Source organism: Sceloporus occidentalis, unplaced genomic scaffold (genome assembly GCF_023333645.1).
Source record: "Sceloporus occidentalis isolate IW3139 unplaced genomic scaffold, rSceOcc1.0.p SCAF_2, whole genome shotgun sequence".
Classification (NCBI taxonomy): Eukaryota; Metazoa; Chordata; class Lepidosauria; order Squamata; family Phrynosomatidae; genus Sceloporus; species Sceloporus occidentalis.
In genome coordinates this window covers 42,291,232-42,313,712 of record NW_028316982.1, presented here as the reverse complement: position 1 = coordinate 42,313,712, position 22,481 = coordinate 42,291,232, and the positions used below count along the sequence as shown (strand labels likewise).

Here is a 22,481-nt window from a genome sequence, read left to right as displayed (position 1 = left end):
CAGCCATACACCATACAATGAAGATTTAAGGGTAAAATGTGGTAGACCAGACTACATATCAGATATGGACAAAGTTCAAATCTAGATTGAGTGCTGGTTTTACTTCTACTCACAACTTATTAATGAAATATTCTCGTGTGGGAAAATGATAACATCATAGAGATAAGTAAATTAATTCAGCATGTTATCAAAACATAGAGCAAGCTGAAAGATTTTGTGGGAGGGCAAGATCTGCAATCATTTTAACACTTTCAGAGTCATTATTCATTACAAGTATTATTATTATGAAAATGTGGTTAACTGGAGGGCAAACCAGCTTCTCTAATTCTAGTAATTACTGTATTGTAGTAAAAGAAAAATCTATGGCCTACAGGAAATAATTATGGGATGAAAACCTGCCCTTTAATCTATCAGCATAAATGAAGATTTGGGTCTGGGAATTTTGAATGAGTTTTGGTGTACTGTTATTATAATTATGTATCTTGCACTATCAAATGCACATGGTGCTCAATGGAAATAAAATAATAAAACAGTGGATGCCATCCTGTGCACACTTGGATTTGGTTACTGCATCATGTTGTGAACTAACATGTGAGTCAGAGAGAGGAAATACATATATATAATATCTTACTGCAGAAAGATAAAATAGAATGTATTGCCTGGAAAGTCTATGGGGTGTGTGTGCAAAGATTAAGTTTATAACCTTTAAGTGCTCAAGTTTAATTAAATACTGGACTGTTAAAATAATTATTGAAAGTACAAGTATACCTCAGTTAACAAAGGCTCTGAGAAAGAAACTCCTTTTTACAAAGAATTTTTACAGCAGCCCAACCTAGCTTCCCTTTCTTGTCTTCTGTCTAGCTGGAAGGTTTGGGGTTGTTTTGTCTGTTTTTTAGCAGCATTTGCACTGGGACAATGATGTAGGGCTGAAGAAAGACAGACCTGTGCTGAGTTGCACCAGTACACCTGCAGGAAACAAGGCAATAAAGTTTGACCTGGGAAAGAATGGGATTCTTGTCTAGGTGATTTGAGGCAAGGTAAACAGCTGCCTCCAGAATTACTTACTGCAATTGCATTCGCAATGTGGAAAAAATCCAGTTTGACACCACTACAAATCCCAGAATTCCATAGCACTGAGCCATGGCAGTTAAAGTAGTGTCACACTGGATCATTTCTGCACTGTGGATGCAGCCTGAACATGTGTGATGAGCAAAACCAAAAGAAAAGGGGAAAGCAGATTAGCCTGCCCTGCTAGCTACCCTAGCATATTGAAAAAGCATAGATCTATAAATGTCAACACCAAAATCATACATGGAGGCTGTTGAAAGGAAAACATCATCTTGGGGTGTATTTTGAAAGAAGTTCCCCTGTGATTTCTAGAAGAGTCAAATGTTTTTATTTATGCAAAACTCACCTGACTTAACAAGTTTTCTGAAGCGTGTTGGGCTGCACTTATTTTTTGTGGTGTAGGAACCTATCCCTATTCTTTCTGCTTTATTTTGCCCTCTGGTACCAAAGTTTCTCTTAAAGAACCAAAGCCTACTTTGTTAACTGAGATATACCTGTAATGCTTTGATTGTGAGTTCCTGCATGGCAAGGGGTTGGACTGGATGGCCCTTGCAGTCTCTTCCAACTCTATGACTCTATGATTCTATGATTTCACTCTGTTCTACTCAAGTATAATTAGTGTGCTATAGGTACTTATGAAAATCTAGGAATGCTGATTTTATTAAAGCTACAATCCTATGCAGGAGGAGGAAGTGTGGTATAGTAATTTGAGTGTTGGACTATGACTCTGGAGATCAAAGTTTGATTCCCTGCTCAGCCATGAAACCCACTGGATGACCTTGGGGAAATCACATACTCTCAGCCTTTGGGGAAGACAATGGCAAACCTCCTCTGAACAAATCTTGCCAAGAAAACCCCATGATAAATTCACCTTAGGGGTGTCATAAATCAGAAATAATTTGAAGGCACACAGCAACAGCAACAACAACAACCAATACTGTGCCAACTTACCTTGGAGTAAGTCTCATTGAACTTAATAAGACTTTAGTCAGAGTAGACATGCATGAGATTGTGTCCTTCCTAAGTAGAAATAAGAATGCCAGCTGCCCCTAAGGGTGAGGGGAAAGGAGCGATAAACTATACATCTATACATCACAGGAGGCAACCAATTTGTTATTATAAAATGAACTTTATTTCTGACACACTGGAGTAACAAAATACAAGACAATATTCAATCATAAGATCTGTTAAGACAAGGATGGATGGGAATAATTATGCAGATATACTTGATAATGAAATGTTCTGTATGGCTCAGATTTAAAAAAAAGTCTTTAAGCCCTATAACATCCAATGGAAGGTATGTCCGTACTCTAAACCAGTACATTCAGTAATACATGTTCCCTCAGTATTATCCAACATTTAATTTACAAACACACATCACTTATTCTGGAGCTGACTTACTACAAAGTGCACAGGATATCACAGAATAAGCACTAGATCGCTCCATTGTCTTTAAAAACTGACAGGACAACTCCATGTCAACTGGGGGATAGGACATAATTTCTGAAAGATGCCAGGGCTTTCTCTAGTCTCCCTAGGCTCAGATGCACACAGGGACTAGGAATCCAGTCACACTGTAGAAATGATCTGTTTTGACACCGCTTTAACTGCCGTGGCTCAATGCTGTGTAATTCTGAGAACTGTAGTTTGTTTTCATGAACTCTGATGCCAAAACAAACTACAGTTCTCAGAATTACACAGCATTGAGCCACGGCAGTTAAAGCGGTGTCAAATCAGATTACTTCTTCAATGTGGATGCTGCCTATGTCCCCATACAGCAATGAGAAAGCATAATTTTATACAGTAGTCAGTGTTTCTTTATATGCTCAGAAACACTCTTCTTTACACATCTGAGGACTGAATAATAGCTCAGAAGGAACTGCCAGGACTCTAATTCTTCACCACAGCTTCCCCCTATACATTCATGAAGCTGGCTTCTGCTGAGTCAAGCCACGGCTCTGTCACCCCCTCAATGGGCAAGGTCTCTGGAAGGGACCTCAAAGATCTTCGGCAGAGGCTTCCCCTGTTTCAACTAGAGATGCCAGGCACTGATCCTAGACCTGCATGTGAAACGGCTGGCCTATCAGGAAGCGATTACCCATTCCTATCTGCTGTCCCAACCTGAAAGCCACAGGAGGCCTGGGTGGTAGAATAAAAAGGTGGCAATCCATCCTATATCGAGGTCTGAAATGAGTGGATGAGGGGTTCCTATGTTCAATTCCATATACCAGTTGATGTCAAGCTTGGACGTTCTTTGTTTGAATCCCTATAAAAGGGTATGTCACCTGCTGATCAGACCTCTGGAAAATATTCCTCTGAAGCCAGCCAGCTAATAAAATTTGCTGAACTTTCATGCACTTCTTGGGCTCGCTAGCTTGGCTTTCCCCCTAAATTCACATTATGATCTGCTTTATAGGCGAATGGGAACAAGCCCCAGGAACATCTGCAATAATACTACGACTGTCCACCCCCTCTTTTCTGACCAGGGTCCTTTGCCTTTTCACCATCCAGTCCAAAGAGCAGAGCCCTCCAGAGTGGAAAGCCTTTCCTCCTGGCCTGGAGGAGAATCATAGAATCATAGAATCGGAAAGTTGGAAGAGACCACAAGGGCCATCCAGTCCAACCCCATTCTGACATGCAGGAAATCTCAATCAAAGCATTCCTGACAGATGGCCATCCAGCCTCTGTTTAAAGACCTCCAAGGAAGGAGACTCCACTATACTCCCAGGGAATGTGTTCCACTGTCGAACAGCCCTTACTGTCAGGAAGTTCCTCCTAATGTTGAGATGGAATCTCTTTTCCTGTAGCTTGCATCCATTGTTCCGGGTCCTGTTCTCTGGAGCAGCAGAAAACAAGCTTGCTCCCTCCTCAATATGACATCCCTTCAAATATTTAAACAGGGCTATCATATCACCTCTTAACCTTCTCTTCTCCAGGCTAAACATCCCCAGCTCCCTGAGTCATTCCTCATAGGTCATGGTTTCCAGACCCTTCACCATTTTAGTCGCTCTCCTTTGGATATGCTCCAGTTTCTTGAATTGTGGTGCCTAGAACTGGACACAATATTCCAGGTGAGGCCTGACCAGAGCAGAATAGAGTGGCACTAAGACTTCTCTTGATCTAGGCTGCTTTATCACGCTGTTATGTTCAACTTCTGGTCTAGTTGGACTCCTAGATCCCTTTCACATGTTCAGCCAGGTGTCCCCCATCCTATGCATTTTTTCCGCCCTAAGTGCAGTAACTTACATTTCTCCATGTTGAATTTTATTTTGTTAGCTTTGGCCCAGCTTTCTAATCTATTCAGGTCATTTTCAATCTTGATCCTGTCCTCTGGGGTATTAACTACTCTTCCTAGTTTGGTGTCATCTGCACATTTGAGAAGTACGCCCCCAACTCTGTCATCCAAGTCATTGATAAGGACGTTGAAGGTGTTCACTTGTGGGACCCCATGGAAGGCCTTCTGCCTTGGACCAAGGAGGAAGGGCTGCTGGTCCTGGCCATGGGTCTCAAAGGGGGTCTTAAAGGGGGCCCAGGGGGCCTTTCCCTGGCCAGGAAGGTGGCGGTGAGGGTCCTGTATTGCGGGCTGCGGAGGAGGTAAGGCATGATGGGGAAGAGGGCCAGGGCGAGGGCCACCACCAGGAAGAGGGAGACCATGAGGAGCTCCACCCATCCGCTGTAGTTGAGGAAGAGGGGCCCCGTGATGGAGGTGAAGAAGACCAGGCAGAGGCAGCGGACGGACGGGGCGCCCCTGCTGCCTCGGGCTCTGGGTCCCGCTGCTCCTCCTCCTCGCCTTGGCCAGAAGGGGGCGCTGCAGGAGAGGGCACCTCCCCGCCCTCCAGGCCTCAGTGGGGAAGCCCCCGAGGAGCCGGGCGTCCAGGGGCAGGAGCCGGGCGCTGCCCTCCGGGAGAGGCGTCCGGTGCCGGCAGAGCGGGCGGGACAGGGTCAGGGACAGGGCTTCCCCTGCCGCCCCTCCGGAGGCCTGGTGCCGGGCCATTTGGCTCAGGCAGCGGAGGCAGAAGGTGTGGAGGCAAGAGAGCCCTTGGGGCGCCCGGCCCTCGGCGTCGTAGCAGATGCGGCACTCCAGGGCCTCCTCCTCCTCCTCCTCTCCGCCTTCCTTCCCGGCCTCGGCTTCTTCTTCTTCAGCCCTCCCTCCGGCCTCGGACCCTGCCTCGCCTCCGCCTCCCTCTCCTTGCCCCAGAGGGTCGCCGCCTCCCTCCCTCCCTCCTCCGCCTCCAGGAGCTGCTCCTTCTGCTGGGCGGCCATCCTCCCTGGCAGCCCTCCAGACTCTCCTCTCAGGGAGGCCCCGGCCTCAGTCCCAAGGGACACAGCCCTCCTGGACGGGGAGACGCCTGGATCCTTCCTTCCTTCCTTCCTTCCTTCCACAAACTTCAATTCCCATAGCTCCACAGCGTTGAGCTGTAGCGCTCTGGGAATTGTAGTTTCCTTCCTTCCTTCCTTCCTCGAAATGTCCTCCTCTCTTTGGAGAAACCAGGCTTTGCGAGGTCCTCTTCTTCTCGGTTGGGGCTCCTCCAGGCAGAGCTCTCCGATCAGGCTCCTCTGCGGCCACTGAAGCCCCATGGAACAGCCTCTTTTACTTCGTACGCATCCGCACCGCAGAAATAACCCGGGTTGAGAGCGCTTTCATTGCCCTGGTTCGGTGTGAGAGAATGCTGGGGGCTGCAGCCGCAGCAAGCAACGCATTCCGCCGCATCGAGCAAGGGCAGGGAAAGCGCTCTCGACATTTAGCCTTCTCTGTCAAGAGCGTTCTGGTGCCACAATAAACTACAGTTCCCAGGATTCTCTAGCACTGAGCCAGGGCAGTTAAAGCGGTCTCAAATTGGTGTGTTTTGGGCCTATCTTACCATGCTACAAATGCCCAGGATTCTATAGGATGGAGCCACGAGTTTGTAAAAATTGTAGTATGGGTGCACATAAAAAGTGAGTTTTCCCAAACTTCCTAAACCTTTAACAGTTTATAAATATACATCAAAGTGTTAAATATATTCACCTGCCCTTCTAAAGAAGAAAAGGAAGCTGGAGACCAAATAATCTGTCACCTGTAGTTGAGAGTCCAAGAGCCAGTGGCAGATAGTGACTGCTATGTCAATGTGGCCATGACTCCACTCCATGTTGTAATTCACTGGGGGAGAAAAGAAGCCACAGGGGGAGTTAGCAGTGAAGAGGTCAAGAAGCCCAGGGATCAGTCAGGAGTAAGGAAAACCAAGATAAGCAGAGGGACCCACAAAATAGTGGCCAGGGCCCACTTCCAAGGATACAGAAAACAGGGCAGAGTCTTTCGGTGTATCTACACCACAGAAATAAAGCAGTTTGACAGTACTTCACTTGTCATGACTCAATGCTATAGAATGCTAGGATGGGTAGTTTTGTGAGACATTTAGCCTTCCCTGTGAGAGAGCTCTGGTGCCCCATCCAACTACAAATTACAGAATTCCATAGCATTTAGTCATGGAAGTTAACGTGGCATCAAACTGCTTCATTTCTGCAGTGTGGCAGCAGCCTTGGAGCTAGTTTGGGAGTCTTTTCTACAGAGTGGGAGGTAGGTGTTGCTTCCAGCAGGTGACTATCATTTGCTGCACAGACAGGCAGGTTGTTCTCTGAGAATGGCTGAGGCCTCAACACTCTTGTACCTCTGCTATCCCAGATACGCCACCTTTTAATCCAGGAGCCAAGGTTTTGAACTTTATTCATGCAAAGAACTTCAGTACCTTGGATAGCTCCTTCAAAACCTGTCTAAAATCTGGAGCAGATTGGCCATGCCACTGGCTTGGGAATCAGCAGCCATCACTCCAAGAACTACTTCTTCCAGTAGCCATTCAGACCTTGATTTTCTTGCTAGTGTTTCTGCCTTATGTTCTGTTGCTGGTTCTTAACTTCATTTTAATATCTTAACATGATAATAGTTTTATATCTTGATTCTGTTTTGATCATTACGCTTGCTTATATGGTAATATTTGTGAAATTCCTGTCACTTCTTTTAAATACATATTTGTAAACCATCCCAAGGAGTGGCATTAATAGTTAGGCAATATGTAAATATTTTTTAAAGTAAACTGGATAAAATGGGAGTCATAATAAGAGTTTTCATGAACCTGGGTGAACATCACAGCGTTGCCTGATTTTGTTGTTCCATTAAACTAACTACAGAATTACATTTCTGCAACATTTTTGTGCTACTGTGTGTAGGATATGAATATTGGAAGAACACATAAATAAAATTACGTTTGACTACATTATTATTTCTCAGTGATTCACAGGAGAGGTAACAATCATGTGGTCCTCCAGATCTTGTTGAGCAGCAACTCTCACCACACTTCATCACTGGCTGTGATAGGTAGGGCTGCTGGAAGTAGTGATCCATCCACATCTGGATGGGTGCATGATTCCCCTCTATGACTTACGTTAAGTCTACAAAAGCCATTCTTGGCCATTTATAGCTCACTTGAGTTGTAGGGAGTGTTATAGCTCACCCTGTATCACAGGATTGCAGCTAAAATCCAAAACAATTTAAATTTTAAACAGTGAAGGATAATTTAAACAATCTCAAACTTGCTAAGTAGTTTAATTATTAGAAGTTATTAACAACTAGATTTAAATATTTTAAAACCTCATCCCTGTCTTTGACTTACTATAAACTGTACAGGATACCATAGAATTAGCATTTCCAACATTTCTTTTAATTGATTTGACACCTCTGTGTTAACTGGGAATAATTTCTGGGAAATGATAGGTTTCCCTTACATGCAAGTTGTATCCAGTACCCCCATTATTGTGGAGTACCTCTGCCTGTGTTCAAAACCATTCTTCTTTACATAGTCCAATATTGGTCAAGGGCTGGATCATGATTCAAAAGAGGCCCAGCAGCTTTTCAATAAGAACTCTAAGGCTGGAGCTTTTTATACTTCATCTTGATGGCATTCTCTTATTACTTCAACCACTTCATGAGAAAACACCACAGCTTTCTCTATAACAGTTGTATTCAAAGTGGTGATCTGTGGACCAGTGCTGGACCATGAACTGTCTGTCCACAGTGAGTTTCAAGGAAAGGAAGAAACAAATGTAACCAATGGACACAAATATGGTACCAGTTCTGACAACATTAGGGAAAATGCCAGTTCCCATATCAAACAGCCTTGTAAATAACATCCTATAAAACATGAAACTGTCTTCTACCGAGTTAAATCACTCTTTTACTGCACAAAGTACTGATTTATAATGTAAAACAACCCCTGCTGGATTAGACCAAATGCCCATATATTCCATCATTCTATTTAAAAAGTGGTCTACTACTTGCCCTCTTTGCCCACAACTGATATTAAAAAGCATGATATTTCTGATATTGGAGGGAGTACATAGCTACTGATAACCCCCGCCCCCCATAAATCAGCCCAATCCCCTCTCAAAGCTATCCAAGCTAGCAGTCCATAGCTACTACTTGGGACACATTGTTAAATTTGAACTCCCCTGAATCATCCATGGCTCAGCTTCATTGAATGATCTCGAGTTGTAATATTATGAGAGAGAAAAGCAATCTGTCTTCTCCACACTAGGCATAATTTTATACACCTTTATGATTCCTCATCTTAATTGCCTGTTGTTACTTTTCTTAATGTTACCTTTCCTCACAGGAGGGTTAATTTAGTCACTTGGCTGTTCTTATTGCCTTTCTTGCACCTTTTCAAGATCAGCAATATCATTTCTGAAATACAGTAACCAGAACTGTGCACAGTATTCCCAGTGCACTATAAATCTATAGAACAGCAGAATGGTACCAGCAGGTTTATTTTTGTTTCTCTTTCAAATTATGCCCAACTTTAAAGTTGCTTTATTTGTAGCAGCTATACACTTGTTGTTGTGTGCCTTCAAGTCATTTCCAACTTATGGTGACCCTGATGAACCTATTAACATTGTGACATGGGGGAAGACTAGTTATGGTGAGACTTAAGGGTCAGGTAGGAAGAAGCTTAGCTGTCTGAAGTTGCTTTTCTCCCCCTTCCCCACCTTTGTCTTTCAAAACTTCAGACAGCTAAGCTTCTTCCTACCCGACTCTTAAGTCTCATCCTAGCTAGTCAAGGGCTTCAGAAGAGGCAAGCTTTAAGAGACTGTGATGAGTTTGTTCAAAGCTAACAGCCGGCTGACCTGAAGCCCAGTTTGGTCCAGGCTTGTCTGCTGTTGAAACTGAGTCTGCTTCAGCATGGCCTTCACTTTGGCGCTATCCAAGGTGCTAGCTGGAGCTCAAACATTACCTAACCTGGCCATAACATAGACTCTGGCCTGTATATGGAGATCCAGATACCTTTTTGCAATACTGATGTTCATCAGAACTTGTAAGTTTTCTGTATTTAACCTTAGAAATTTTACAAGCATGTAGTCCATGAGCCATGCCAGACACTGGAGAAGCACATAAACCTTGATCAGATGAAAATGACAAATACTAAACTGCAGCATTGAAGTACTGATAGTACTGAGTACCATTGAGTACTATAGTAGTGCTAGTGTTAGTAGCAGAAGAACTGCCATCACCGCCACTAGTACTAGTAGTGCTATTAGTGCCATGTATTTCATGAGCAAATCTAAAAATGGGGTTAGGCAACATTTTTATTAGACCTCTAAAAATATTATTTGAAAGTTGAACTTTAGAGTCCTCCAGGATTCTTCCTCAGCTTGGGCACATCACGGGGAGACACAGCATAATGTGTCAACATGATTTTATTCAATGACCATGTCTACTGGAAAGGATGAGGAAAACAAATCAAGTAAACTCTGAGAACTCAGAGATATAACCACATACAGAAAAGTGATGTATTGTTTTCATTAAATACTCATGCATTCCTGATAAATATACCAACAGCTTATTTTAAAATCACCCAGGCACAAAAATAAATATCCTGCAACATACAACAGTACACACATATCAAGTGCTATTTAGATAGATACCTGTGATATTGTTTTTAAAAAATTACCATTGTCACACATGAAAGAGAACAAGTAAAAAAATCTGAAAAATACAAGAAGTGGCTTAGATATGAATTCACAATAAAACATTTCAGGATGTTAAGAGGAGGAACCATCCTAAGCATGTTATAGATATCTAAATAATGCTTTTCTACTATACTTATTATACAATGGCAGGCTGAAAGCCCTGATCTGACTCAACCAGCAAGATCCCAACACATGTTTGAATATACATCCCAGTCAAAGCAACACAATGCAGAAAGACTGTATCCTCATTCACATGTTCATTTGGTTGCGAGTTGAATTAAGCCCACTTCAAGAGAGTAAAACATACATAAAACAGCAAGTCATACACAGTCCTTTTCAGAACATAAAATAATTTACCCCAATAGTCAACAGGATATTAGTTTTTGCCATAGCATTCCTTTAGCATTTCCCTGCAGAATTCACTTCAGTTTTAGTAAACAATTTGATATAGAAAATACTATGTTGGAGCTAGACTCAATCTTACAGTAGACCTATTGGAATCAATGGAATTATAGTTATGATCTTAAAAGGGTTTCTCAAACTTTGACTAAATTTTAATCCAACTTTATGTTTTCCCATGTAAAATGTTTCCTCTGTGTATAGATCAGCGGTTTCCAACCTATGGGTGACAACTCCTTTGGGGGTCGAACGACACTTTCACAGGGGTCACCTAAGACCATCGGAAAACATTTCCAATGGTCTTAGGAACCAAGATACTGAAATGTTATGGTTGGGGGTCACCACAACATGAGGAACTGTATTAAAGGGTCGCAGCATTAGAAAGGTTGAGAACCACTGGTATAGATGCAACCTACATCCTAACAAAGTTATTAAAAGAATAACATTAATTTTAATGCAGAGGAGTAAAACCTTATCTCTCCAGATATTTTTGGACTGCAACTCCTATCATCTGTAGCTGGCACAGCCAAAAGTGAGCAATGATGGGTGTTCCAGCCCAACAGCACTTAGAGGACAAAACTTTCTCAATCTATGTGAAGTCGAAGGCTTTCATGGCCGGCATTCATGGGTTTTTCGGGCTATGTGGCCATGTTCTAGAAGAGTTTCTTCCTGACATTTCACAAGCATCTGTGGCTGGCATCTTCAGAGAATGCTTGCCTGGAAATATATACTTATATTTACTTACTATACTTACTATGTATACTTAGGTATATATATTGAGTGACCTGGAAAGGCAGGAGTGATTTGCATGTGTATTGTTTTGTTGCTAATGGCAGGCCTCAGACACCTGGACAATTTCAACAGAAAAGAAGAAACCCTTAAAGTAAACAAGTTTGGCTACCAGTCCTGAAAGATAGCAAGATAAAGACTCAACAAATGCAAATGAGAAATCTCCCAGCAGACAATGAGCACTATCAAGCAGACACAAATCTTCTTTTGCAGACCCTCCCATCCTGAGGCCTGCCATTAGCAATAGAACAAACCACATGCAAATCACTCCTGCCTTTCCAGGTCACACAATATATAAACCCAAGTCCTTTCCAGGCAAACATTCTCTGAAGATGCCAGCCACAGATGCTGGTGAAATGTCAGGAAGAAACTCTTCTAGAACATGGCCAAATAGCTGGAAAAACCCATAAAAAACTATTTCTTAATCTATTTTCATGAATTTGGATAGCATTCAACACAGCATTTGTCTTGGGACAAATTCACACAAAGTATAGATAAAAAGGGAACCCGTTTCTAGGCTACACTATTTCAGTCTGGACCTAGAAGCTCAAACCATTAGACATTTTTAGAAACATCAACAAAATAAAACAAAACCTACATTTAAAAGAAAATGATATCAAGAAAAAGAGTCCGAACCTTCTCCTTAGCATTTTTTTTCTGGTGAGACCTTGTGGAGATAACAGTCAGATTAGAGCCCTGGCACTAGTCAATGGAAGCGAAGCCTGGAAAAGGTGGGGGCTGCTCCCAGAAATGAGTATATAAGAGGGAGAAGCAGGTTTGAAAATTGGTTGATGTTTAGTGTGCCCTGAGGGGTGAAGAGCCATCAAGGTTAGGTTAGACGGCCATCAGGGCAGTAAGAAAGTGTTTTAGGTACCAAAGAAAAGGACGAAGATTACAATAATTATATTGTTATAGTGTCCTGCAGGTGACATAGTGCTTGGAGACTAGTGAAGTCACAGATAACCAGAAAGGCTGTATGATACAAAAGTTTAATAAAGGTTCTGTGAGAACTTAGGGTCTGAACAGACAGGCCAAAATAAAGCTGCTTCGGGTCACTTTGGATGTATGCTGTTTAAATGATACATGCATCCTAAGAGGCCAGAAGCTGCACCAAAGCCATGCTCCAGTCTTTGGCGCAGCTTCTGGCCTCTTAAGATGTGTGTGTCATTTAAACAGCATACATCCAAAGCGACTCAAAGCAGCTTTATTTTGGCCTGTCTGTTCGGGCCCTTAGTCCGTAAGGGAACACACACAAAGATGTTTATCACACTATACTCTTAAAATGCTACTATTCCACTTTGACTCCTCTAGTTGCCTCCTGTTGCATTCTGGGATTTGCAGTTTTAAGGAGGGGTATTTAGAATTCTCAGGCAGAGAAGTTCAGCTCCTTAAAACTGCCAATCCCAGAATGCAACAGGAGGCAGCTAGAGGAGTCAAAGTGGAATAGTAGCACTTTAAGAGTATAGTGTGATAAACATCAAACACACACATAGAGAGAGAGAGCTATAAAGAAACAATTACAAAGACAAGCTAAAGACAAGCTAAAGAAACTGTTACACTATGAAACTAATAAAGTATTTATACACTGCATCTATTGTGAACACCACCCACTAAAAGAAATACTGTATTCAGCCTGACTTCCAAATAAATTTATTACTTTGTTTCTATAAGCAGCTGTCTGAAGTGATTTCAGAAACACATTACAAATACTATCAATACTGAGAAAGTTTTTTAGGTTTCGGACACATTAAATAGTGAGTGTGTGGCTCAAAGAATAGTTGATAACAAGCTGGGGGGTAAATTTGAAACCCAAAGGGCTGGCATCTAAAGAGAGTTATAGTGCAGGAGACACTTAAGAGAGTCCCGAGTTCAAGTCTTGCAGTAGAAGAATTGGTGGGATAGTGACCATCACCTTAATGTAATTGGTGGCAGTGGTGGGATCAAAAAAGACCCAATGTGCTGCCATTTGAGAAAAGTAGTTGGGTAGGTGAGTCTCACCCTGACAATATTGGTGGCAGCAGTGGGATAGAGAGGAAAAGAGTAAAGGGTTTGAAGAGATTTTGGCAGTAACACATTGTCACCATGTCAGACCTCATCAACAGTGGGAAAGTCCACAAATAGATTTATCCCTTTGTTTGCTACATGCCTTAACTGGGAGAAACTGAAAATAAATTACTATCTTTAAAAAAAATGAAAATAAAACCTATAAAGGGTATTTTTAAAAAGCAGTCTTTGATACTGATGTTTAATCAGCCACGCAGTTAGAGAGATCTCACCCTCTTCATTTGCAAGTCCTATAGATCCACCAGACAGGTATGCCCTTTTGGACCACTGCCACTTCAGTCCAAATATCACTTAACTGAAAATAGTCCCATGTGAATATTACGTGTGAATGCTTAAAAATGCAACTAGTAAGATATATAAAGGTAACATTTCTAATGTCACATTTTTTTAACTCTACAATTTATTTTTCTGTTTCCGTGGTTGGAAATGTGAATTCTAAGGAGTCCTGCTGCAACCAAGACAGGCAGCTCCAACCAATTCCTAACTACTTCTCAAAATATCAAAAAAGGGAATGTGATGTCAGTGGAGTATATTAAGACATACTGCTTTGAGAGGACTACCCACATATTCCAGCATTATCCATAAACCTCAAATACTGCATGGCATTCCATGACATGACCAACTACAGGGGGAAGTACAAATTAAGACCTCTCCAATCAGCCTTATAACTAATCAGAGAAATGTAAATGGAGAAAGTAGTGCAGAATTTCAGAGAGGTGCAAGTGTTTGCCTGCCCTTAGATTAGAACCTGCACTTGTTAATTTGTCACATGTGAGAGAATTGTCCATAGAGACAGTGAAAAAAGGCACTATACAGAAACTCAGGAGGTACACTCTGCTTTAAGTATCCCCAAGGCTGAACTTTGGCACAACATACAGATGCCTGGGCCACATTAACATTCAAAATAAAACCCACAGCAAAGGTCAGTGGCCTGACATGTTTCTAATCCACATCTCCCTCACTGGAATTTGCTTCACCAGAACAGCTGTCAAGGTTGTTCTGGAAAAAGTCTTTCTTACATGAACTTTCTTTGAGCTAGAGATACCAGGAAGGGAGCCTATAATCTGCATGCAAAGCATGCTCTCTGAGGCCTCCTGTCTGCATGCAATTCTTAAAAGGCACAGGAGACTTGTCCGAGAGAAAATGTGGTAACCCAGCTCAAAAAAACCATCTCACTTTCCAGCCTCACTGGAGAACCTGTTGTCTTTGCTGCAGCCCCCTCCCCTGACACTTTTAGCAGGAGTTTGGGCTGCTATGCTTTCGTATGGTCAGGCTCCAAAGACTTTAACAGCAGCTGAATATACTGAGATTCAGCAGGGAGTCTGTTTGCTCTCCCCCTCCTAAACACAGGGGCAGAGGAGCAATAGGTTCACCTGTTAGGCCTCATTATGCAAAGGGATCTTGTAGTACCATTGAGACCAACTGAAAGAGAAAAGTTGATAGCATGAGCTTTCATAGACTTGAACCTACTTCCCCAGATGCATGAGGCAGAGTGGAAAGGACAGAGACCAGACTTTCCACTCTACCCCATGCATCTGAGGAAGTAGGCTCAAGTCTGGGAAAGCTCATACTACTCCCAGCTTTTCTCTTTTAGTCAATCTCAAAAGTGATAGCCTGGAAAATCATATGCAAAGGGATCTTGCAGCCCCTTTGAAACTAACTGAAAGAGAGGAGTTGGTAGCATGAGCTTTTTTAGACTTGATTCTGCTTCCTCAGATGCATGGGGCAGAGTGGAAAGACCAGTCCCCCATACATCTGAGGAAGAAGAATCAAGCCTCTGGCATTTCCACTACACCCTATGCATCAGTGGAAGCAGGCTCCAGTAGATAAAAGCTCATACTACCAAGCCAACTTCTTCCTCTCCCAGAAGCACAGAGTTAGAAGAACTCACAAGGGCCATCCAGGCAAACCTTGTTCTGCCATGCAGGAAGACACAATCAAAGCGCCCTGGACAGATGGCCATCCAGCCTCTGCTTAACAACCTCCAAAGAAGGAGACTTCACCACTCTCTGAGGGAGTGTGCTCCACTGTCAAACAGCCCGGACTGTCAGGCAGTTCTCCATAATGTTGAGCTGGAATTGGTTAGATGAGGTCTCAAAGGTGCTGCAAGATCCCTTTGTAGACAGCCTCAAGGATTTTGGAAGATCTCTTTGCATAGAGTTAGTCTCAAAGGGGCTACAAGATCTCATTGTAGCCTCAAGGCTGCTGCAAGATCCAAGATCCCTTTGCATGCACTTAGCCTCAGGGGTGCTATAAGATCCCTTTGCGTGCAGATACCCTCAAGGGTCCTGCAAGATCCGTTTCCATACAGTTCCTCTCAAGGCTGCTGCTGCTGCTGCTGCTGCGAGGCCCCTTTGCAATCTCCCCGGGCCTCCTTGACTCCCCAGTCTAAGCCAGGGCCAGCCCTCCTCCTCCTCCTCCTCCTCCTCCCACCCGCCAGGCCCGGGAGAGGAAGGGAGAGGGAAGGGGAACTCCACGGGGCTCCCGGCCGGTGCTACCAGCGGCCCCTTCCGCCGGCTGCCGGCCTGCTTCCGGGGGTGCTGCGACCGGAAGCGCCCTCCCGGGAGCCCCCGCTGCTGCCGCTGCCGCCTCCTCCTCCTCCGGCTGCTGCTGCTGCCGCCGCTGGGTCCCGGGAGAAGAAGATGGAGCGGGGCTGTCTGCGGAAGGTGGCGTTGAAGCTGTAGACGAAGGGGGTGGTGGAGGCGAAGAGGAGCAGCAGGGCCACCCCGAGGAAGATGGAGCCCGTCAGCCACTCCATCCAGGCGAAGCCCAGCAGCGCCAGGGCCAGCACCGAGAAGACCACGCAGAGGCAGCCCGCCTTCCGACGGCAGCCTCCGGGGCAGCTCTCCCCTTCCAGGCCTCCTCCTCCTCCTCCTCCTCCTCCCGCCGCCGCCGCAGAGGGGTCTTCCAGGCCGGTCCCACCCTCCAGGCTGCGGAAGGTGACGCTCCCGGAGGAGGGCGAGGGCAGGGCTGGCCCGTGGCCGGGGGGCTGGGGGCCCAGGAGGCGCTGCGGGCGGAGCTCCCGGAGGAGCGGGGCCCAGCCTCGGAGCTGGAGCAGGATGGCCTCCACCAGCTTGGTGTTGACCGGCAGGCTCTGGACCAGGCCGTCCGGCAGCGGGGTGCGATGTCGGCAGAGCGGGCAGGTGAGGGCAGGGCCAGCGGCGGGAAGGGGCGGCTGGAGGGCGGCGCGGAGGTGGAGCTGGGTCAGGCACTCGCGGCAGAAGGTGTGCAGGCAGGAGAGCAGCTTGGGCGCTTGGGCCTCCAGGTCGAAGAGGTTGTAGCAGATGCGGCACTCGCACTCCTCCTCCTCCTCCTCCTGGGCCTCCTCCGCCGGCGCCAAGGGCTGCTTCTCCCGGAGGAACAGGAGGGAAGAGGGCGGCGGCGGCGGAGGAGGAGGAGGAGCCCCCTTGGCGGCCTTGGCCTCCCCGGCCTCAGCCTCCAGAGCCCCGCTGGCCTCTTCTGCCTTGGCCATGGCAGCATCCCCGGCTGCCTTTCCTGCCCCAGGCCTCCTCCTCCTCCTCTTGCAGAATCCCTTCCCTCTTTCCTTCTTCTTCTTCTCTTGCAAAATCCCTTTTCCGTTCCCTTCAGGTGGAAGTCCTTCCGCTTCTTCTCTCTTCAGGCCATCCTCCTCCTCCTCCTCCTCCTCCTCTTTCCAAATCCCCTGCCTCTTTCCTTCGGCTTCCTTCTTGGCTGGACCCAACCCGCGGGTTTGTTGGCTCGGTCCTCAGGCTGACGTTTGCCCCATGCCCGCCTTCTCTCTCTCTCTCTCTCTCTTCTCACCACTCCCTTCTTTCTCTCCAGATGCCAGCCACAGATGCTGCAGAAACGTCAGGATAACCCCTTCCAGACCATGGCCCCACAGAGCCAGAAAAGCCCCGAAGCTGACGCGGCCCGGGCTTCCTGTCTTTCCTGAGGAGAGGCGTCTCCTCGCCCGCCGCCCCCAAATCCCTGGAAAGCAGCTCATTTCCTCCGAAGGGGGCGAACCGGAAGCAGGCCCCGGCGGGGTTTAAAGGGGCAGAGGGGCTGAGGAGCCCAAAGGGCCCGTTTGCCAGGGTTTGGGGGAGGAGGAGGGGAGTTGGTTTTGATTATTTCTCACCATCTAGCTCTTACATTTTGTATGCTGTATTTTTAGGAACCTTTTCCTGGTTTAATTGGACTATTTTAATTGTTGTTAAAGTGTGGTTTTAATATGTTTTTATTGCACACACACACACAGCCGGCCCACCCCATAAGCGAGCTTGCTTTCCGCAGTTTAGAGCTTAAGCCCCAGCAGAAGCAATGGGGTGTCTGTCTACCCACACCAGCCCCCCCTGCAAGCATGCCCCCATTATTTTCAATGGGGGTGGGGGTGGTCTGGAATGGATCCCCTGCCTAGGGGGAGGGCGGACTTAATAATAATAATAATTGGATCGAGGCGGGTAACAACAAACATAAGAACAATCAAAATAGAACACAACAAGCCACAAGTCAAAACATAACAAAGCATCTCAATCCAATTCGCTATCTGCCTCCCACCTTAAAACAGAGAAAAGACAGATGTGGCTTAGGCCAGCAACAGCCAATCACCAGCCAGCTGACAGTAGCCAATGAAATGCTGGCTGGGAGGAGATCAAAACCCCCTCAGTGACAGTTGGAAGGTTAGACAGGGTTTGGTTCTCAGAGTGTAAGAGTCTTGCTGTATCCAGAGAGGGACTCTTAGGGCTGAAGTCCAGAGAAGAAGGGCTTCTTAGTTCCTGTGTAGAACTCTAAGTGAAGGAGTTTTATTAAAGAGATATCCTGAGGGATACAGTTAGCTTGAGAGGCAGATACATTAACTTGGTTTAGGAAACTATTTTTTCTAAGGACAGTGGGGGTGGGGGTGTCCTTAGAGATTGTAACACTGAGATTCTGTGGAGATTTGCATAAGGAAACCATTATTATAACAGTCATAACTAAAAAAAGAAACTTTGCCACCTGAAACAAGAACCACAAAGTGCCTGTAACAACAATTATTTATTTATATTCCTTCAAGCAACTTTTATTAGAAACATCTGTACAATAAAGTTTTGGTTTTGTTTTGGAAAAAAGCTTGTCTACACCTTAAATTACATCCACATTACCATTGCAGAGCCCTTTGACAGATTTTTAAAAGGGGTCTATTTTACTTTGGGGAGAGTCATGGTGGAAGAAAGCCCAGGATGCTGCCATCCAGGAAAATACAGTGTTATAAAAGGAATGTGTGTCATAGGACTATATATACCTTGCGTCCCAACTTGGGAGAAAGGCAAGATAAATGAAATAAATAAAATAAACGGAAAGGTTCCTAATGGCAGTGGCATCATCGAGGGAGTAAGGGAGGGTGTGGCCCACACCAGGTGACAACCTAAAAGGCTGTGTGTGTGTGTGTGTGTATTTGAAAATCTCCCTATTGCTGCATGGCCAGGAGGAGGAGCCTGCCTGCAAAAGATATTCAACCCAGCCTACCATCTTTACTGTGGACTGAAACAATATGCAGGCATCTGACTAACATTGCCAATTGGGTGTTTTTCTCTCTTTCCTGATTGGTTTGTAACATTGTACCTGACGAAGAAGCCCATGGAGCTTTCAAATCTTGCAACAAATATATTTTGCATTTTGGTTGGCCATTAAAGGTATCACTGATGGATTTTTGTTTAGAAGTACACTTGTCCCTCCATATTCGCTAAGGTTAGGGGCACAAGACCCCCGTGAATATGGAAAAACCACAAATAACAAAAACACTGTGTTTTTACCTGAGAGGACACCTCTCTAGCAATCTCTATGTCCTCCAGTTCAGCTCTGTGGTCAACGTCCAACAGTCACTGACCATAGAACTGCACTGGAGGAGCTACAAATGCCTAGAAGAGTATTCTCTCTAGGAATCTCTAGGTCTTTCAGTGCATCTTTTAGTTAAAGTTGACCATAGAGTTGCACTGGATGATCTAGATATTCCTAGAGAGAACATATTAATCAAATCCAAAAATATCACAGCCACAAATATGGAGGCATGAGTGTACTAGCAGTTGAAGGACCTAAGTTTCCCAGGAAGTCTCTAACTGAGATACTGATCACTCCCCAACTGATACTGGAAGTCTATTACATCAACCTGGTGGTAGCCATTCAACCTCACCTTAAAATGTCTATTGAAGCAAAGTCAGTCTGTTCCACTTTCAGACACATCACAGTCTATAATCTTTTCCTATTTAATCAATTCGCCCTTCTGTTAATCTGGCATCTATTGGGTTGGACCCTATCATTTATGGCAGCAGAAAATAAATTGTTCCATCAATTTGACAGGCCTTCAGATGTTTGAAAATAGGTAGAAGGTCTTAGTAGTCTCTTCTCCATGCAGTGGCATCATTGGGGTGGGGGTGCAGGCTGCATCAGGAGGCACCCTAATTGGGGGTGTTACCACTCCTCCTCAAACATCTGGCAGAAATAGACTGTGGTGTTCGCCTGTGTCCGCTTAACATGCTGAAGAGATGGGATGACATTTTACCACATTTTTACTTTAAACACATGAAAATATGTATATGGAGTTTATCAAATGGGAAGAATTTCTCTTAAATTCAAATGAAAAGAAAGTGGGGCCAAAATGCATTCACTTAAAGTCACTAGTTTCGCACAATTACGTGAATGGGCATTGCATTCGAACTGGCTCCCCATTGCCCAAAAATAGCATGGAATTGCCCGAATTTGCGTGTGGCTGTCTATCACGCAATAACATGAAACCCCATGATTGCGTTTGGACTGACTTCCCATTGCCTGAAATTGCATGTGGTAGTCTATCATGCAATAACGTTAAACCCCATGATTGCATTCAGATTGCCATTGTATTATACTTCCAATTCCCCTTGTCTGATAAACTCCTATGTAAACACATTTAGGCTCTCTGTGTGTATGATATTGTAATTTAAAAGTATAATTTTAATTTTGTCAGTTGTTTATGTCACAACTATTACCATTACATTCAGTGATATATGGGAGTTATAATTTATGAGTAACATTAGTACAAAAAACATTACCAAAGATTCTGTATGGTGTGTAATAGGAGGAGTCAGTAAAGGGTGACAACATGAGTTACCGCACCACTGTATCACAAAGGCCAAAATTGTTCCTCAGCAAGTGATTCAGGGGCTGTTCAGACAGGACTTTTGGGCCAGCTTGGGGACAAAGTCAGGGCGTAGCATCTCCACAACGCATACCCAGGCTCCGTCCCTCTTCCGGCACTGCGTACAGATGATGCAATGCTGAAGGAGTACCGCCAAGCCACAGCAACACAGCTATTGTGCCCTGTAAAGGTCAGATCCGGGCCACAGTGTGTGGTTGTGCAGCCCCAATCTGGCTGAAACAGGGACAGCTGCATGCCACCCCTTTGGGGCTGTTTGTACAGCCCCTAAGGCTGCATCCACACTGGCGAACTAATCCAACTTGACACCACTTGAACTCCCCTGGCCAAGGCTATGGAATTCTGGGAATGGTAGTTTGTTGTGGCACCAGAGGTTGGGTGGGGATGGGAGTGGGGGAGGGTCTTGTAAAGCAATGGTTTCCAAGCTTCCTAATGCCGCGACCCTTTAATACAGTTCCTCATGTTGTGGTGACCCAAACCCATGAAATTATTTCCATTGCTACTTCATAACTGTAATTAAATAGGTGTTTTCCAATGGCCTTAGGCAACCCCCATGAAAGGGTCATTTGACCCCCAAAGGGGTCCCGACCCACAGGTTGGGAACCACTGTTGTAAAGAAACCCAGACTTTTAAAAAAATTCTACCTGGACAGAAATTTTAGCTATGAAAAGAGGACATGGCCAGGAAAAGGAGGCCTTATTAGCCTAGATAAGAGCAGTATGCTTCTTTCTTTCTTTCTTTCTTTCTTTCTTTCTTTCTTTCTTTCTTTTTAAAAATTCATCTTCTAACTCTGTCCAACTTGGTTTTTGTTTCCTCTCCCTTCTTTTTTCCCTGCTACATGGAGAAGAGATTACTAAGCACTTGTGCTTATTTTCAAGGAGGCAGCAATGGCATTATTTATTGCACTGTTTGTTACTTTTTTGCAGTATTCTATGGTTGGAGCGCAACTGAGACTGGCAGGACAATGACATAGAACTGAAAAATTCCTGTCATCTTTAATGCCTCTTAAAATGCCCTTTAAAAATAACTTTGAAAATAACAGGGAAGCATTACTTGTTGCACCAACAAAGTAACATTTCCTCTGTGTGTTACATTTTACACTCTCCATACTCAGAAAAGCAACTAAGTACAGGCAGCTACATTATTGGTGCCTGGTTACTTTCAAACTCTCTGGTTCCCATATATGTTTATGTATATATGTGTATATGAGAGTTTGAAAGTAACCAGGCACAATTTGACGATATTTCAATGTGTGTCATGCAAAGCTATTTTGTGTGGTTAGGGGCCTATTAGAATCTAGCCAAGAGGATTTAACCACTCAACAGCCCACTGTGAAGAGTTTGTTCAATTCTTTGCAGATAAAATTGGTCAAATCTGCTTAGATTTGAATGCTACAGGTCCAGTGGATATAACATTGACTCCTGTTTGTCCAGTGTTGATGGATGTTTTTCAGTTAGTGCAGTCCAAGTGTGTGAATAGGATCTTTGGAGAGGCAAGAGTCATCACATGCATATAATTCCCTTGTCTCTCCTGCCTTATTAAATAAACCAGAGGGGGACTGGCTGAGTGGGTAAGGAAAGTGACTAATGTCTCTTTACAACAAGACAGGCTCTTAACATGCCTGAAGGAGGCTGTAGCAAACCCACGTCTGGAAAGAAAAAAGGAAAAAAAACCTTTCCTGTATCCTACTGTATTGGACAATTGTAGGCCAATCTCCAACATTCCATTTTTGGACAAGGTACTAAAGTGTGTGGGTGACTTCTCATCTCCTAGGTTCACGGATGAGGTAGATTATCCAAACCCTTTTCAGTCTGGTTTCCAACCTGTTTATAAGATGGTGACAACATTGATTATCTTGGTGAATAACCTATTGCCAGGAACTAAATGGGTGTGTGTCCCTATTGGTTCTGTTGGATCTCTTGGAGACTTCTGTTACCATCAACTATGGTACCTTTCTAGGTTGGCTAACTGGGATGGGGCTTGGAAGCACAGTTCTATAGTTACTCCATTTCAGGAAGGGCTGTTCAGAGGGCAG

The 22,481-nt window shown here is 44.6% G+C and overlaps 1 protein-coding gene across 1 annotated transcript; it reads right to left on the bottom strand.

Moving 5' to 3' along the window:
- Positions 1–15,814: 15,814 nt before the first annotated feature.
- On the bottom strand, positions 15,815–16,966 carry LOC149318210 (RING finger protein 228-like). Its single transcript, XM_089508310.1, has one exon. It carries the CDS (start codon positions 16,790–16,792, stop codon positions 15,815–15,817), a length of 978 nt encoding a protein of 325 aa, XP_089364436.1. The 5' UTR covers positions 16,793–16,966.
- Positions 16,967–22,481: the final 5,515 nt, after the last annotated feature.